General features: G+C 37.6%; 2 protein-coding genes across 12 annotated transcripts in view; one reads left to right on the top strand and one right to left on the bottom strand.

Annotated features, from left to right (window-relative positions):
- Positions 1–1,288: 1,288 nt before the first annotated feature.
- Positions 1,289–8,094, bottom strand: LOC104880763 (fasciclin-like arabinogalactan protein 7). 10 transcript variants are annotated; one of them, XR_009466902.1, is made up of 5 exons: positions 7,658–8,087; positions 6,640–7,570; positions 6,315–6,381; positions 4,131–4,168; positions 1,289–1,777 (listed from the first exon to the last, which is right to left on the bottom strand). XR_009466902.1 is itself a non-coding variant. In XM_019223005.2 (3 exons), the coding sequence occupies exons 2-3, from the start codon at positions 7,555–7,557 to the stop codon at positions 1,455–1,457; spliced, it is 384 nt and encodes a 127-aa protein (XP_019078550.1). In that variant the 5' UTR covers positions 7,558–7,570; positions 7,658–8,073; the 3' UTR covers positions 1,289–1,454. The 10 variants fall into 10 exon arrangements, 1 of the variants encoding a protein (XP_019078550.1); XR_009466900.1 differs by having other exon boundaries at positions 4,131–4,238; positions 7,658–8,085; XR_009466899.1 differs by having other exon boundaries at positions 4,131–4,238; positions 6,315–6,847; positions 7,497–7,570; positions 7,658–8,083.
- A 114-nt stretch (positions 8,095–8,208) lies between these two features.
- Positions 8,209–17,526, top strand: part of LOC100243389 (cycloartenol Synthase) — a 56,101-nt gene continuing 46,783 nt past the window's right edge. The window contains exons 1-2 of one of the 2 annotated variants that reach the window (XM_019223004.2): positions 8,209–8,542; positions 9,048–9,245. In XM_019223004.2, the coding sequence (XP_019078549.1) occupies positions 9,048–9,245 (198 nt within the window). In that variant the 5' untranslated portion in view covers positions 8,209–8,542. Of the gene's footprint in view, positions 8,543–9,040; positions 9,246–17,526 lie in introns of both variants that reach the window. The other variant, XM_002264253.4, reaches the window with a different exon arrangement.

Here is a 17,526-nt window from a genome sequence, read left to right as displayed (position 1 = left end):
AGAATTTTTGACATATTATAAGCTTTGGAATAAATTTTAGTTTAGATGTAAAGCTAACAACTATATTTAGGGAATAAAATTTTATCATTTTTCAAATTTAAATTAAAGCTAATATGTACAAATTTTGTCAATATAAGCTAAAATAAATGTCCAATTATTTAAATTATGTTAGTTTTTTTGTATAGAAATTATATTTGCATAATGCAAAATTAATGTAATTAAAAATTATAAAAAGAGAGAAGAAGGGCTAAGAAATTTTCTATATCTATAATTTATTCATGGACAATAAAATGATAGGAATTTTTTTGTCTTTATTATTTTTGTGTGAAAATTTTCAAAACCTTAAAAAAAAAAAAAAAGAAACCGAGAAAAGACGTCACTTTGGAAGTGAAGTCTATTTGCCATATCAGCATCACACGTCCGCATTTAGGGTTGGCCCCTCATGCCACTCCATATTCACCTCAGTTTTTACTAAATTTACCTTATTTTCCTTAATTTAAAATTTCATCAAGATGAAAATAAATTAAAACAATAAACAATATTCAATAAAATTTCAAACAAATAAAATTAAATGTATTTAATTAAAATTCGAGAAAAGATAAATGAAATTAATTCACATTTTTTTCATCTACCTTTTTTAATAAATATTAAAATCCCATGTATACTATGTTTTTATCATGGATTTGACTAAAAAAACAAAAAACTTTTGTGAAAACAAAATTAAAATATTGATTTAAAAAAATTAAATTGATATTATAAAATGTTTTTTGGCCCATGCAGGTCTCAAAGTATGATGTGAGTGGAAGGTTTGGTAGGGAGGGATACCACATTTTTGTCAAAAACTATAGTCATCTGCATATGTAATGAATAAATCATGAGACATCAACAATTCACTTTCATTACAGAGAATTGGAGGTCTTTTTTACTTTTTCTCTCATGAGTCCCATCCCAAGGACACCAGCCAAATGTATGGGGGAAGATGCAGTGAAAAGCACTATTTAAACTGTCGTTTGTAAAGCTCATGCCTAATTATTAACAACTTAATGCTCTTGTATCCTGTCAAAGAATCAGGGAAATTCCCATCATGAGAAACAGCCTTAGCAGAAAGCTAAAGCAGATAACAAATGAGAAAAAGACCATTTAGTTGGTGATCATACACCCTTCAAAGTTGGACTGTAATGAACTTAAATGCTAGCATGTTACAAGTTTGAATATATGCTGGAGATGATGATTGTCTCAAGAGCACAAGGATTGGATGGAGAACAAGGAGCATATAACCATTCCCAAATGAAAACCATAACACAAACAAAATGTCATTGAAATACAAGTAGTAATTAATACAAGAAAACTCACATTCTCATAGTTTCAGTAACATATGTAATCAAAAAATGGTTTGAAATCAAAGCAATGGATATACCCTCTTCATATAAATTAAAGACTTGACAAATCCTCTCTTATAAGAACAAGACCAGCCCACCTAAAATGGCCAAAACCAACTGGCTCCAAACACCTAAGCTGATTACCCTATAGGAAGAAGATGGGGTTGAAGATGCTCGTGGAGACCCAACCTCATCTGAAGCAGTTGGAGCATCAGCAGTAGGGCTGATGTTAGGAGCTGGTACTGGAGCTAGGGTAGGAGGAATGTCGGTGCCAAAGATTGCTTCAAGGAGAAGGACCTTATCAACTTCATACACAGCCACAGGATCGGTCGAATGCCCGCTGCTACTCACCTTGGTGTTAGTCCATCCTGAGCCAATGTGGACAGTCCCGGCGACATCTGTAAATATCATTCAAGTGAAATAAAATCAGGAATGCTTCAATATCTCTATAAAGACAAGCATAGTCACTTCATACCGAAAACTAAAACCTTAACCAGAATAGAAATAGCAGCAAAGAACTTCAAATAATCATGTCAACAACTGAAGAAACAAATAGGGGGAAAAAGAAGCAAACAATAACTGCTTTAGTTGCATGTATTAGGACATCACTATGAGTATTGTAGGCTTAAGCCCCATGCCACCTCAAATTTAGATAACTGCATAAATTATTCCCTCAAAAGAAATGTATTGGTCATGTGCCAAACTCTAGGTTTTAAGACTCAAATTAAAATAACTGAATAAAATTTCTGAAGCATTATAAAATTTCACACCAATCAATTGTCTGTCATAATTTAGTTTTGTACAAGTGGAATAGTTTCAGAAACGGAAGAAGAAAAGCATGTTCTAGAAAAATATAATATTTTATAATTAGAGAACATAGAAACCTTTTCCATTCTCCAGAGAGTACAAAAAATCAGTAAAAGAAAGAGTTATGAAAATATTGTTCTGTCTAGACATGAAGCTTTTCATGTCCCCACTAGCACATAGCTCAATAGTAAAAACATGAGATATGAAAAGATGGAGGGTTCACAGTGTATCATTCAATATCAGAGCTTTTTATGGCCCAGCCTATTGAGAGTGTATTATTATTATTATTATTCAGTTTATTGATAGTGTATTATTATTATTCCTTCCTCCTTTCTGTCATCTCAAGGTTCCTCCAAAATTAACACTCTTTTTGGCCTAGTTCATAGTCTATTGATGGTATATTACAATTGTTATTATTTCCTTTATTTAATCATATCAAGGTTCCTCCAAGATTAATGCTCTTTATAACCCAACTCACAATCTATTGATAGTGTGTTATGACTACACTCTGACTAAGATAGTTCCATTTCCATTTCCTTTCCTTTGGATAAGAAATTCAAACTTAAATGGTGGCAAAACTATGATTCAATCGATTGCATTTGTAGCAATGAAGTTCAAAATTGGTTCATACAACAGTCAAAAATGAGAAAGCACATTAAGTATCCCCTAAGAAAATAAAACAGATGATCCACCCTACCAAAAGAAAATAAAAAACACCACTTCTAAGAGTTACAAAAAGCATTCCAAGTGATCTACATTCCAAGCCAGAATTTTGAAACTAAAAATAAATAACAAATAAAATTCACTTGAGATATGAGGCAAATCCGAAACCAGTACTTAGAGGATGAGCACCTGTCTTTCCAGTTTCCACATATAGGAAAGCTTTAAGTAGGTGCTCACCTTGCTTTCTAGACACTTGCTAAGTCGCCTCTAACAGTTCAAAGTTGTTGCATTGTAGGTTGACAAAACTCCCACATTTAAATTTAAAATGTATCTAAACATAGAAGTTAGTAATTATCCATATATTGAACAACCCAAAAAATAAAAGATAGAAACACATACAACTATAAAGTAATTACCACAGATGCACTGCATGGACATTGTTATACACATCCATACTCAATGGCTAAATGACTAGCCCCAAAATGGGCTTCTATTGAATAGTACACAAAGAAATTAGGTATCATGATGTTTATTTCTAGGTAAACAGACTCCCACTAACTAAAAAATATGAAGGTTTTAACCCCAAATTTCCATATATCAGATCACCAACCAACAGGGTCCAAGGCTTAGCTCCGGATAATTTTTACTTTGAAAAAAAGGAGAACAAGATAAATGATGAGCTTTCAAATTTTCTCTTCTATTCCTCACTTTTTCTGTTAAAAAATGATTCCTTCACATCATTTTCACATTCAATTCCAACATGAAATACTAAATCTTAGAAGTCAGAATCACCAAACAGGAGCATATTAATAGATAACCACAAATGGAAACAAATAGAGATACAATGGCATTCATCAGATATTAGCTAACCTAAATAAATGACATTTTTTCAATATATATTTTTTTTCATTTATGGGAGTGCCAATTATTATTTTATCATGGGGTGCTGAAAAAAATTTAAAGATTATATCATCACAACCATAATTATTTAAAAAAAAAACTATAAAGTTCAATACTCTTTAATTTTTTTTCAGTGTCGTTTTTTCACAAATTTTTCACAGTGGATTATCAAAGTAGTAAACCAATGGCACTTTCTTAGTCTAACATTGCTATAAAGGACAAATCACTACGAGTTTCCCAATTAGTAAGCAATGATATGTGATTTGATACAAAACAAAATACTGCAAAGAGAAAATCAGGATTCAGTCAATCATATGAAAGAAAAAAAAATAACTGGAAAAGCTTGACAAGCAACATACAACTAAAGAAACAAAATCTTACTTGTTGGACTTGTGTCCGCAATGTGTCAAATTGAGCTTCTGTACAACAAACATTACCACTGATGGTTAGACACATACCTTGGATCTTTGATGAAAGCAGATCATCTGGCTGGGAAACATGAGAAAGAAAAGAATAGTCCAATCATCATATAATTTGAGTTGTTATTGATATTAAATGGAACTAGTCATACCATTCATATTTTGTTTCAAATTAACTATTGCTAAGAAGAATTTCCTGAATACACAATCCAAGCAATGGGGAAATATTTCTTTAAATTGTCTCTTATCATTCCATATATATTCTCAAGGAAGGTTGTGAGTTGCTGTTTAAAAAGAAAAGCTGCATATTTGGCTTCAACTTGTCTCAAGTCATCTAGTCCACCAAGCACCTGACCATTAAGAAATGAGAACCCACTAAGGTAGTACCTAGGGTCCCTTAAGGTAGTACCTGAAGGCCACTAAGGTAGTACCTAAAGGCCATTAAGGTAGTACTTAAGGTACAGTCCCAAAAAACCATTGGTGGGCCACATGAGCACTCAAGAGAAGCACATAATGACATGATCTAAGGGTCACAAAGGAAGACCCGAGGCTTGGGAGAGGTTGAGTTCAAGTTTAGCTAAGGTAGTACTTAGGGTCCCTTAAGGTAGTACCTGAAGGCCACTAAGGTAGTACCTAAAGGCCATTAAGGTAGTACCTAAGGTATAGTACCAAAAAACCATTGTTGGACCACTTGAGCACTCAAGAGAAGCACATAATGGCATGGTTTAAGGGTCACAAAGGAAGACCCGAGGCTTGGGAGAGGTTGAGTTCAAGTTTAGCTAAGATAGTACCTAGAGTCCCTTAAGATAGTATCTGAAGGCCACTAAGGTAGTACCTAAAGGCCACTAAGGTAGTACCTAATGGCCATTAAGGTAGTATCTAAGGTATAATACCAAAAAACCATTGATGAACCACTTGAGCACTCAAGAAAAGCAAATAATGGCATGGTCTAAGGGTCATAAAGGAAGACTTGAGGCTTGGGAGAGGTAGAGTTCAAGTTTAGCTAAGGTGGTACCTAGGGTCCCTTAAGGTAGTACCTAAAGGCCACTAAGGTAGTACCTAAAGGCCATTAAGGTAGTACCTAAGGAACAGTACCAAAAAACCATTGGTGGACCACTTCAGCACACAAGAGAAGCACATAATGGCATGGTCTAAGGGTCACAAAGGAAGACCCGAGGCTTGGGAGAGGTTGAGTTCAAGTTTAGCTAAGGTAGTACCTGAAGGCCACTAAGGTAGTACCTGAAGGCCACTAAGGTAGTACCTAAAGGCCATTAAGGTAGTACCTAAGGTACAGTACCAAAAAACATTGGTGGACCACTTGAGCATACAAGAGAAGCACATAATGGCATGGTGTAAGGGTCACAAAGGAAGGCTCGAGGCTTGGGAGAGGTAGAGTTAAAGTTTAGCTAAGGTAGTACCTAGGGTCCCTTAAGGTAGTACCTAAGGGCCATTAAGGTAGTACCTAAGGTACAGTCCCAAATTTCTTCTGGTTTAAAGTGCTTTGATCCAAAAAAAAAATACAAATTGTTCAAAATGAGGCCTGAATCCATCTATGCAATTTCATTATTGCAATATTCCATTATAGAATACACCTTAGCAAGGCCTTATCCCAATTACTAAGAGTTGGGAGCTGTAGGGCACGACTCCTTGCTAACACTCAAACTGAGATCTAAAACTAAGATAAAATCAGAGAAAAGAGACCAAAAGAAAGGGGATTGCATCCAAAAACTGCTATTATGATAAGCAAATCAGCAAGAACACCAAGAATTTCTCTTATCGCTATGATACTCTCATGCACAGGAGAGGAAGGGCACTACTTTGGGCAACTCTCAACTTGAGAAAACAGCTTTAAGCAACTCTTTCTCTCAAGAAAGGTAACAGTTGATTTTAGCAACTTTCTCTTAAGACTCTAGTTCTTCCCCTCATTGGGAATAAGCAACTAAATCCTGATTAATGGCTTAAAGGCACTTAAAACAGGACTTAAAAGGTTGAGCCCCCTACAAAACCAAGAGGTGGAAACCCTGCCCTCGCCCTCAAGACCCGGATTGCATAGAAATTGAACACAACTCAACAGATCAACAATTTTGAATTGGTAACCCATGGATGAAAATAATGCTAAAATTCTCAAATGAATAATAGACATTACCAGAAATTTCACAAAATACCATTGATGCATCCCAAACCGTAGTTCCTAAATGTTGCGAATTGGGATCCTACCACAAGAAGAAAAAATTGGCAGCATCAAAACCACAAATTGCAACACAATTAATAAAAGAAAAAATAAACAAATAGAAAAACCCCACAAGAATGCAATCAAACTATCATTCGACAATTTCGGAAATATTGTAAATCAACACCATTATCATTCAAGTTTCCAAAGTAACCCATGATAAGAGCAAGAAGATCATAAAACACTTCGAAAATAATCCATACCCACTGAAGAAAAACATGATTCACGATGACCCACATACCTCATGCCCTTGAAAATCAATGAAAGCTCAGCCGGGTTCGGGTCTTTTTTGTGATCGTCTTTCAGCTTTCATTTTTTTTTCCAGTTCACATATGAATCTTTACTAAATTACGTCTTGGCTGCTGACATGGAGTTTGGGCTTTTTAGGTTCCTGATGTGGACGTTGAGCTGGCCCAAGGGTAAGGCCCATTTTCGGTATGAAATAACACCTAAGACCAGAGTGCATGAAAAGGAAAAATTTTCTTCAAATAGTGGACATATCTTGGGTTATGCAAACTTGGGTTTTGAAAACAATATTACCTTGAAATGGGCCTCCCGAAACACAACTTTCCCTTAATTTATCAATATATGACGAGAAAGGTCCAGTCCTACAAATTTTCTACCGTACACTGAAAATTCTTTCTCAATAGGCCCACAAATTTTCTGATTTCCCAGTAGAAATATAGGATATTTTTAAGCACCACAACCTTAGTGATAGCATTTAAGATCTACAATTTTTTTTGGTACACTTAAAATGATTCTAACATCATTTCAACTACTGAAAGAAGCAACGAACTTATTCTATATTATAAATAATTGAATTTATTCCCAACATGTTTCTCCACAAACAAGTTCTTCCTTTTTACAATTCCAACACATAAATTTAACACAACCAAAACCGCATCCATTTCGACAAAACCCTAATTAGAATGAACCATCAAATCTTAATTTACAAACCCATCTCAACAATTAGATTCATCCAAGAAAACAGAGAAGTATAATTTTCACATAACATCCAAAGATGAAATAGATATCTACAATTGAATTTAATACGAGCAAACAAATAATAAAAAAAAATTAAAAGAAATAATACAAAACCTGTAGGAACAAGAGGAACAAAAATTAATATTGACGGTGTTGCCGTAGCCAATACCTCCATCACCACTCTCTTTCTGCAATTCAAAAAAGCAATCGAAAATTAATCAAACACCCACTTATAAATACGGAGAATAGAAAAACGGGTATCAAGGAGAACAGACCTATGTGGGGGAAATCTAGAGGAGCCGATTGGGGTTTGGGTTGGGGTTGGTGGTGGTGATGATGATGATGGTGATGATGCGGCGGTGGCTTTGGAGGCAATGGTGTGAAGAGATTTATGATGTCTGAGAAGAAGAGAAACAGAGGTAACCCTACCAGAAGAAACTGAACTTGATCCATTGGAAAAGAAGGTTGGGTGACCGAGTGAGTGAGACAGTGAATTTTTTTGGTTTTGTAGGCCTTCTGATGTGGACGCTGAAGTGGCTGAAGAAAGAGGGCAATTTCGGAATGAAAAAACACCTTATAGCAGAGTGCATGAAAACCCTAATTTTTTTATCATCAGTGTAGGTATTTTTTTTTGTGCAAAGTTGGGTTTCGAAAATGTTATTATTTTGGGATGGGAAGCCCAAAGCATAACTTTCCCATAAAAAAGAAAGACGGGTTACCAAAAAAATGGCTTACGAAAGGAAAAGAAGGATTAGTGGATTATTATTATGCCACGTGTCACAACTCCAGTGAGTAAGTGTAAGAAACTGAGGGATGAGAGCGGAGGAGAGCCGAACCCATGAGATCAGAAAATATTTGTCATCTAAAGTGTAATAGTAACAGTCACTCTGATTTTAAGACTAGGACAGCCTGTTATCACGAACTTGGAACAATCAGACACGGTCAACGTTGATCATAAGCAAATGGCCGCACCTTCGTTGGCTATGGTTTAGCTGTCATCATTCGAAACGACAGTCCGCTGTTATCCTAGCCAAAATTTCCTCTCCCTTTCTCTCTCTCGCTTTCCTGCATGTTTGACAGATTGTAATCGTATCATTATTAATTTTTCAGACACCGCTTCACTCCATTCTGCTGTCGAACTCCTAAAATCTCCACATCAGGTGAACATTTCCTTCAGTTTCTCTAATTTTCTCGACGGCCAAATGGGATGCATTCAGAATTCTCAATTTATGACGCTTTTTTTTTTATCACTTTAATTTTTTTTTTTCCATTCATTTCAAGGGTTCTTGCATTGCTCGGACTCTTGTAATTTTTTTAATTCTTTATTTTCGTAGAAGCCAAAAGATGCCGAATTTTTTGTCATTTCCTCTAACAATTAAACAGGCTGCATTGAGCATTCTGAATGTATAACACATTTCTTTCATTTAATTTTGTTTGCGATGTTGATTTTAAGCATTTTGAATGTTGGTTTTACATTTTGATAAACAGGCTGTATTTAGCGCTAGGTTTTGCATTGCTCGAAATCTTGAGAAAATGGGTTTTATTTTGTTTAGTTTATTATTTTTTTAATCGACTTTGTTTTTTCGCCGAAGCCAAGCACTGCCGAATTCTCTCTCATTTTGTTGCGTTTTTTTTTTCTATGCGAATGTTGTGATTAGGAGGAAGATGTGGAAACTGAAGATCGCGGAAGGAGGAAGTCCCTGGTTGAGGACCACGAACAATCATGTGGGAAGACAAGTTTGGGAGTTCGATCCCGATCTGGGATCGGCTGAACAGCGTGAGGAGATCGAGAGAGCTCGTGAGACGTTCTCGAAGCATCGATTCGAGAAGAAGCATAGTGCAGATCTAATCATGCGTATTCAGGTGTTTTACTTATCTAATTGTCAACAACATGTATTGGAGTAGTTTGTTTTGTATCTTTGAGTTACTTTTCTTGCTTTTAGAAGCAAAGTTCGCTCCCCTTTTTGCTCTCAAAAGCATCAAAAGGTTTTCATATCTCTTTTTATTTTCTTGTTGTTGCCAGTAATTAATTTGATCCTTTTTTTTTTATGTTCTTGGAAGCGAAAAATTGGTCTGACTTTTTGCCTCAATGCAACACAAGGTACTTTGAAAATGCTGAAAAGATTACCTTATGCTGAAAACAATTGTGTATGATATGCTAGAATGAGTTGTCTAGTTTGGTGAAATTCAGAAGTTTTACTTCTGATATTTGGATGGTTTGCTAGTCTTTGAAGAATGTGCTGAGATTCTGTATGAACAGAAACGGGGTTAAGTGATGTGATATGGTTTGTACTATGAATTTTTAACCTAATAAATTCAATTTTTATTTGGGTGGGAATTTTCTTCTTCTGGATTTGTTGGATAGGTTATGGTCACAGAGCAATACAGAAACTGGAAAACTTTTGACCTTCTCTAGAACTAATCAATTGAGCGTGTCTTCATCTTCAACCTTGTTTTAAACTGTTTAGTTTTTGTTGTTTAATAGTTTGGAAAGGTAGATGTTTCAGAAAGTAAATTGAGTTTATGCCTTAGGACTCTAGAGTCAACAACAGCTGCAACTGCCATAGCAACAACAATGACTACCATGTCCCAATAATAAATGTTTTTTAAGGTTGTGTAACTTATCAAAAAAATAAAATAAAATAAAATAAAATTTTAAGGTTGTTTTGGATTTGTATTGAGATTTTTGTGGGCACAAATGAGGTTAAGGGATGGATCTCGCTTTGGGTTTTGACCATGGGATTGCTGTGTTATTCACTGATTATGTGCTGCAAGGACGACATGAAATAATATAATAACCTTAATTTTTAATTCAAAGCTGTTGCTAGGTGGGAACTCTTTTTTGACTTGTTTGATAGGATAAGGTCAATAAAACATTATGGAGTAACTCCTAACCTTTTGAAGGAATAATCAATTAAGTGTGCCTTCATCTTCAACCTAGTTTTAGATAATTAATTGTTTTTTTTAATAGTTTGTAAAATTAGATGTTTTCAGAAAGTCAATGAAGCATATGTGTTAGGGCCTTAGAATAAACAACAGCAACAGCAATAACCTCACCAAAAATATCAACTACCATGATCCAATACTAACAAAATTCAAGGTTTTGTTGGATTTGTATGGAGATCTTCAATGAACAGAATTTGGGTTTAGTGATTATGCTAACCACTATGTGTTACCAGAGCTTAGTTTTATTTAAAAGCTGTTACTAGGTGGAAATTTTCTGTTGGATTTATTTGATAAGTTGAGGTCAATGGACCAGTATAGAAAAACTCCTAACTTTTTGAAGTGTCTTCATCATTAAATTAGTCTTTTTAGATAATTTGATGTTATTGAACAATAACTACCGCTGCAATAATGACAAAATTATTGAGGTTGTGTTTTGTTGCTTGGTGATGTGACATAGGAATTTGGTGGTTCAATTTTCAGGTCCTTTGTTTTTATTCTTTATATGAGTGGATTTGGAATTGAACTGAAATTCCATGTCCTCCAAAATCCCAATAAAAATTTTCCACATGAGAAGCAAGACTTCAAATTCCGAAGTTGTGATTTCAAATCAGTTCTAGTTTCATGCAGCTAATCATAGCCTAGTAACAATTCACAGTTTTTGAATTGTTCCCAAACTATTCTCTAAATATTGATGGCATTGTTATAGATTTGGATACTTATAAGATGTTGAATATGATTACATCGATTTCTTGATTCTCCTACAATTTAAGTGAGCTTTTGGTACCAAAAAGGATATTGTCTAACTCCATTTTGGTCCAGTAATAACACAATGTGAAGGACTTATTACACTTTTAAGCAAATCTAGCCACTTGCAAATAAATGAAACCATTCTTGATATTTGGGTATTGCTGTAATGTCTGAAGGATGCTTAAATCTTACTCTGGTTGGAAAGAAGTTTTATGCCTATGAGGAAGATGGCGGTGTGGCTGAAATCCTTCTGCATTTATTTTGGTGCTTATAGGAAAGGAACTAAAGGGTCTTTGAATACTTGAAGATGTTAAAGAGTTGAATCTGGAAAAGTCATCCTAAAGGTGTTTTTGTTGGGTCAAATGAGTCATTAGCAGAATCAAGTTTATATTTCCTTGTTAGGTTGTGGATGACCTAGGCCTTGGTGTAGTCTGTTGTTATAAACTTTTGTTTCTTTTGATTATCAAGTTGTTCGTTGCATACTTCTTGTGTGCCCATATTTGATTCATTTTTAATATGTCCATTCTCTTTGCCTATAAAAATGCACTTTTTAATGAGATATTAGGTTATGTACATATAAAAAAGCATTATAAATAGAAGTATATTAGTTGATAAAAAAGTATTATACCTACGTATATAACATATTAGATTACAAACAGAAATATATTTAACTAAAGAAGATGTTGGAAAAGTGGTGTCCAAGCTCCAAAATGATTTTGTAGTGGGTAGAGAAATCTTGGATGCTGTGCTGATTGCTAATGAGGCCATTGTCTTGATGTTGAAATGTAATGAATGTGGTGTTCTTTGTAAGCTTGACGTCAAGAAGACTTACAATCATGTAAATTGGAAGGGGTAGCCAAGGAGAGTTGTACGCTTGCTGGCAAAATGTTGCTTGCTGGTATCTAATATTTGACCTATCTAATATTTGAGCTTGATTCAGTAGCTGGAACCTTATTTTTCTCTATTTTGCCTGCCTCCTCCAGTCACTTTCCCATTGGAATCACCATGATGTTGGTGCAATCTAGTGAAATGCTGGTATTGATTTTGGAAACTCCATTCTTTCCAGCCTTTTCTCCTCCAGCTGTTATAATGAAACCTTTTGCAAATTAATATTAAGTAATTCTCAGATTGTGAGAAGGATCGAAGGGATGACAGCTTCCTCGAAGGGATGACAGCTTCCTCGGAGGGGAGAGGAGGTTTGAAAGGTGGAAAGTGTTGGTTTGCAGTAGAATCCAAGACGTTTGAAATCTCCATTGAAGTGGTCTAAGGTAAACTGAGAGGAATTATTTTGGAAAGGAGCAAAAGCTTTTCCTCTTGGATAAGATTTGGAGAAAAGAGCTTAAGCTATCTGTTGGAAGGTATGGAAGCTTGGTGTAGAGGAGAGTCAAGTTCGAGGTGTTTGAAAGTTTGGGAAGAAGGAGGAAGAAAGTTTAGGCTGGAGTGTCGTTCAAATGAAGCTGGTAGGTTTTTACTCTGTTCAGTGAGAGATTTGGAAGCTAAGAAGTATTGTCTCGTATTTCCAAAAGGAAAAGGCTTAGTAGAGGGTTGGTTTTTGTTGGCTAAGAGGTTAAGGGCCCTAGGAGTTTCCACTCTAGCTCTAAGCAAAGTTTATCAGGGTGTTCCCACCTCTGAAAAGGATGGGTGTAGTTTCAAAGGGAAAGAGAAAGGGAAAGGAATGTATGCAGAAGTCGTGAGAGTGAAGATAGGGGAACCAGGGGAGTCTTTATGGGTGCATTTAGGGGAATGAGAACTTCTTTGCAGGGAAGAGCAGCTAAGCCGTTGCTTGGTTGGCCGTTTTGGTGACGGTTTTGAGTTGGTTCCTCCGCTGTCATCCTTGAAGGGGTGGGTGTTTGAAAGTTGGTTTCTAAAATGAGGTTTAAAAATCTCCAGGTTGGGTGGGGCCCTTGTGTTGTTTGAGTTTGAAAATAAATGTGAAGTTGATTTGGTGCTTTGAAGGGGCAGCAGACATTTTAAGGAGAGAGAGTTTCTCTTGCAAAGATGGGGACTTGAAGTGGGGTGTTTTTGGAATGGGAGCCAAGCCAAGGAAGTTTGGGTGAGCCAAGCTAAGCCAAGGAGCTCCTAGCCGATGAAGATGCTGACGCTGGGGGGTCGCTTCCTGGTCGATTGAAGCTCACCGACGAGGTACTGTTGGATGAAGCATCCAGGTATCCCGTTTTACACAACCTCTCTCTTTTTTCTTTGGGGCTTCGGGGTTCTTCTTCTTCTACTCCTTTCTTGGGGCCTGATGAAGCTTTGTTGGTGTCGGAGGGGGCTTCCAGTGGATCGGAAGGGTCAGCGGAAGGGGCGATGGGTCAGGATCCTTTGCGAGTAGTGTTGACTGAAGATTTTTCGGTCCTAGATGGTCGGAAAGAGCCTCCTTGGGGTTCAAATGGTAGTGATAGTGCAACTGAGCTAGCACTTGTCCCAGTTGGATCGGGTTATGCAAATCCATTAGTGGAAAAGATTGACTTTCAACTGGAAAAGGGGGGGCGGGATGAAGGGTGGAACTCTAGCTGTCTTGCGAAGTTCAGTCGATGCCTCAGTATGCCGACGGAAGGGTTTGAAGTGGAAATTTTGTACCTTTTGAGGAGGATGAAGGGGAGAATTGAACATAAGAGGCAAGACGGGGCGTTTAGAAAGGTGAAATTAATGTTTTCAAAATCCAGTAGGGAACTCAAGAAGTTGGAATGGACAATAAGCTATAAAAAAGCTAGGGTGGATACCAATGTGAGTATTTTTGGAGGGGCTTCTGGGTCGGGGTGCAAATGAAGATAAGAATTTTATCATGGAATGTCAGAGGGGAAAATAACATAGATAAAAGAAAGATCATTAAGTTAGTTATAAAATCCCAAAGAGTGGATGTAGTTTGTTTGCAGGAAACTAAAATTAAAGAAATGACAATGAGGCTTGTTCGTAGTCTTGGGGTGGGAAGACATCTAGACTGGAGAGCAGTCAATTCTAGGGGTGTAGCTGGAGGTATTCTAGTGTTTTGGGATAACAGAATGTTTGAATTGGTTGATTTGGAAGAAGGGGAATTCTCAATTTTGTGCTGGTTTAAGAATTGTGGATGGGTAGGTGTGGGTGTTCATTAGTGTGTATGGGCCGGTGTGCAGTAGAGATAGGGAGGACTTCTGGGAGGAGCTTGGGTCAATAAAAGGTTTATGGAGTGACCCCTGGTGTGTGGGAGGGGATTTCAATATGGTTAGATATCTAGAGGAGTGTAGTAGGGGAGGTGGGCTTTCTGCATCAATGAGGAGGTTTTCAGAAGTGGTAGAGGATTTGGAGTTGAGGGACTTTCCTTTGCAGGGGGGTCCTTTTACTTGGAGAGGCAAGTTGAATAAGCAGTCTCATTTTAGGCTTGATCGGTTTTTAGTGACAGATAACTGAGACAGCCTGTTTAATGGGGCTATGCAAGGGGTTCTACCCAGGCCAGTTTCTGATCACTTTCCCATTCTGCTAGAAGGAGGAGGTATGAAGAGGGGACCTTCCCCTTTCAGATTTGAGAACATGTGGTTGGAGGAGGAGGGGTTCAAAGACCAGATGAAGATGTGGTGGGGGAGTTTAAATTTTAATGGGACCTCCAGCTTTGTTTTAGACACAAAATTGAGAGCCTTAAAAGATATTTTGAAGACTTGGAATAAAAAAGTGTTTGGTCTTATTGAGACTAAAAAGGGAGAAGCTCTCAGACAGGTTGTGTGTTGGGATGAAAAGGAGAAATGTTCAACTTTGAATCTGGAAGATTGTGAAGCTAGAAAGGAGGCTAGGGAGTCATATAAGACTTGGGTGTTGAGGGAAGAAATCTCTTGGAGACAGAAGTCTAGGGAGTTGTGGTCAAAGGAGGGAGACAATAACACCGGATTCTTTCACAGGATGGCGAATACTCACAGTAGAAGAAACTGGCTGTCCAAGTTGAAAGTGAATGACTGTTGGCATACGGAGGAGAATGATTTAAAAAATAGTATGGTGGGGGTGTTTTCAAAAGTTGTATTCAAAAGAAGGGGGGTGGTGTCCTTGTATTGAGGGGTTGTCTTTTATGGGGTTAGCTAGCAGTGAGGCCGAGGGGCTGGAGATTCCTTTTTCGGAAGAAGAGGTGTTTGCAGCGCTCTCAGATCTAAGGCAAAGACAAAGCCCCCTGTCCGGATGGCTTTACCATGGTTTTTTGGCTTTTTTGTTGGGATGTGGTGAAGGTTGAGATTATGGTTTTTTTTAGAGATTTTCATGAGTGGTGCAGATTTTTAAGGTCTTTGAATGCTACTTTCTTGGTTTTAGTCCCAAAGAAGAGAGGTGTAGAAGATCTGAATATTTCAGGCCGATTAGCCTTGTGGGCAGCCTCTATAAGTTGTTGGTCAAGGTGTTGGCTAATAAAATTAAGAAGATTATGGGAAAAGTGATTTCAGAGTCTCAAAATGCTTTTGTGGAGGGTAGACATATTTTAGATGCAGTTTTGATTGCAAATGATGCTGTGGACTCAAGGTTGAAAAGCAATGAAGGGGGTGCTGCTGTGTAAGTTGGATATAGAGAAGGCTTATGATCATATCAGTTGAAAGTTCTTGATGGCAGTGCTTAAAAAGATGGGCTTTGGGGAGAAATGGATGAAGTGGATAGAATGGTGCATCTCTACTGTGAAATTTTCTGTTTTAATAAATGGTTCTCCTTTCGTTTTTTTCCAAAGCTCGAGGGGATTGAGACAAGGAGATCCCCTCTCCCCTTATTTGTTTGTGGTAGCCATGGAGGTGTTTAGTTGTTTATTGAGAAGGGCTATTAGTGGGGGCTTCTTATCTGGGTGAAGGGTGAGAGGTAGGAGTGGTGAGGGGATTCTAATCTCGCACTTGTTATTTATGGATGATACATTGGTGTTTTGTGAGGAGTCTCAAGTCTAGATGGCTTATCTAAGTTGGCTTCTCATGTGGTTTGAGGCTTGTTCAGGGTTGAGAATCTATTTGGAGAAGAGCGAGTTAATCCCGGTGGGTAGGGTGCATGATATAGAGGACTTGGCCTTGGAGTTGGGATGCAAAGTGGGTGGTCTCCCTTCTTGCTATTTGGGTTTGCCTCTGGGCCCCCCCTTCAAATCAGCAACAGTGTGGGATGGAGTTGAAGAGCTATTTCGAAAAAGGCTTGCAATGTGGAAGAGACAGTATATATCAAAAGGAGGGAGACTCACTCTAATTCGAAGCACTCTATCTAGCATGCCTATATACTTCATGTCACTCTTTTACTTGCCAAGAAAAGTGAGGTTGAGATTGGAGAAGATTCAAAGGGATTTTCTGTGGGGTGGGGGAGCTTTTGTGCAAAAGCTGCATCTTGTTAGGTGGAACTTGGTTTGCTTAGAAAAAAGGAAAGGTGGTTTGGGTGTGAGAAATTTAACTCTGATGAATATAGCTCTCTTAAGTAAGTGGAATTGGCGTTTTGCCAATGAAAGAGGTGCTTTTTGGAAGCAAGTCATCAGTCATAAGTATGGTGAAGAGGAGGGGGGATGACGCACTCGGGCAGTAAGTGGGAGGTATGGTGTCGGGCTTTGGAAAACAATTAGGAAGGAGTGGTTGTTTTTAATGGTAGGTTAGCCTACCAAGTGGGTAGTGGGTAGAAAGTGAGATTCTGGACGGACAAGTGGTGTGGAGATGAGCCACTTTGTGAGTCCTTCCCTTCTTTGTTTTCCATCTTTTTGTCTAAGGATGCTTGGGTGTCAGATGTTTAGAACCCTGATGGTGATGGGGATGGTTGGGCCCCTCTTTTCTCAAGGGCGTTTAATGATTGGGAGATTGAGTTGGTGGAGCGTTTTTTGCATAAGATTCAAACCTTTAGGGTGCAAAGGGAGGAGGCAGATAGAGTGATTTGGACAGCATCAAAGTGTGGCGCCTTCTCAGTCAAGTCTCTTTATTCTATTTTGGAGCCCGAAGATTCTCCTTTGTTCCCTAGTGGTAGTATTTGGAGGGCGAGTGTGCCTCCTAAGGTGGCTTTCTTTGCTTGGGAGGTTTCTTGGGGTAAAGTCTTAACTTTGGAGCAACTTCAAAGGAGGGGGTACTCATTGGTAAACATGTGTTTTCTATGCCTATCTAAAGTAGAGATGGTGGATCACCTTTTACTTCATTGTGTAAAGACACGGGTTCTGTGGAATCTTCTTTTCTCCCTATTTGGAGTGGCTTGGATTCTCTCATGTTCAGTGAAGGAAACTCTTCTTGGGTGGCATGGAGCGTTTGTGGGGAAAGCTCATAATAAGGCTTGACAAATGACCCCCTTATGTATATTTTGGTCAATTTGGAAGGAAAGGAATTTGTTAGCTTTTGGGAATGAGGAGCTTTCGCTTCAAAGACTGACATATTCTTTTGTATGTTATCTTTGGTCTTGGGTTAGGGTGTCTATAGTTTTGAGCCCTTTTTTTCTTGTAAGTTTCTTTGATTGGTTAGGCTCTAAGTAAGGGAAGGTGTTGTGTTTTGTTTTGTTTCTATCCCTT

This window comes from Vitis vinifera, chromosome 11 (assembly GCF_030704535.1).
Source record: "Vitis vinifera cultivar Pinot Noir 40024 chromosome 11, ASM3070453v1".
In the NCBI taxonomy this organism is placed as follows: domain Eukaryota; kingdom Viridiplantae; phylum Streptophyta; class Magnoliopsida; order Vitales; family Vitaceae; genus Vitis; species Vitis vinifera.
The sequence above is the reverse complement of the archived record's forward strand: the minus strand, read 5'-3'. Positions and strand labels throughout refer to the sequence as shown.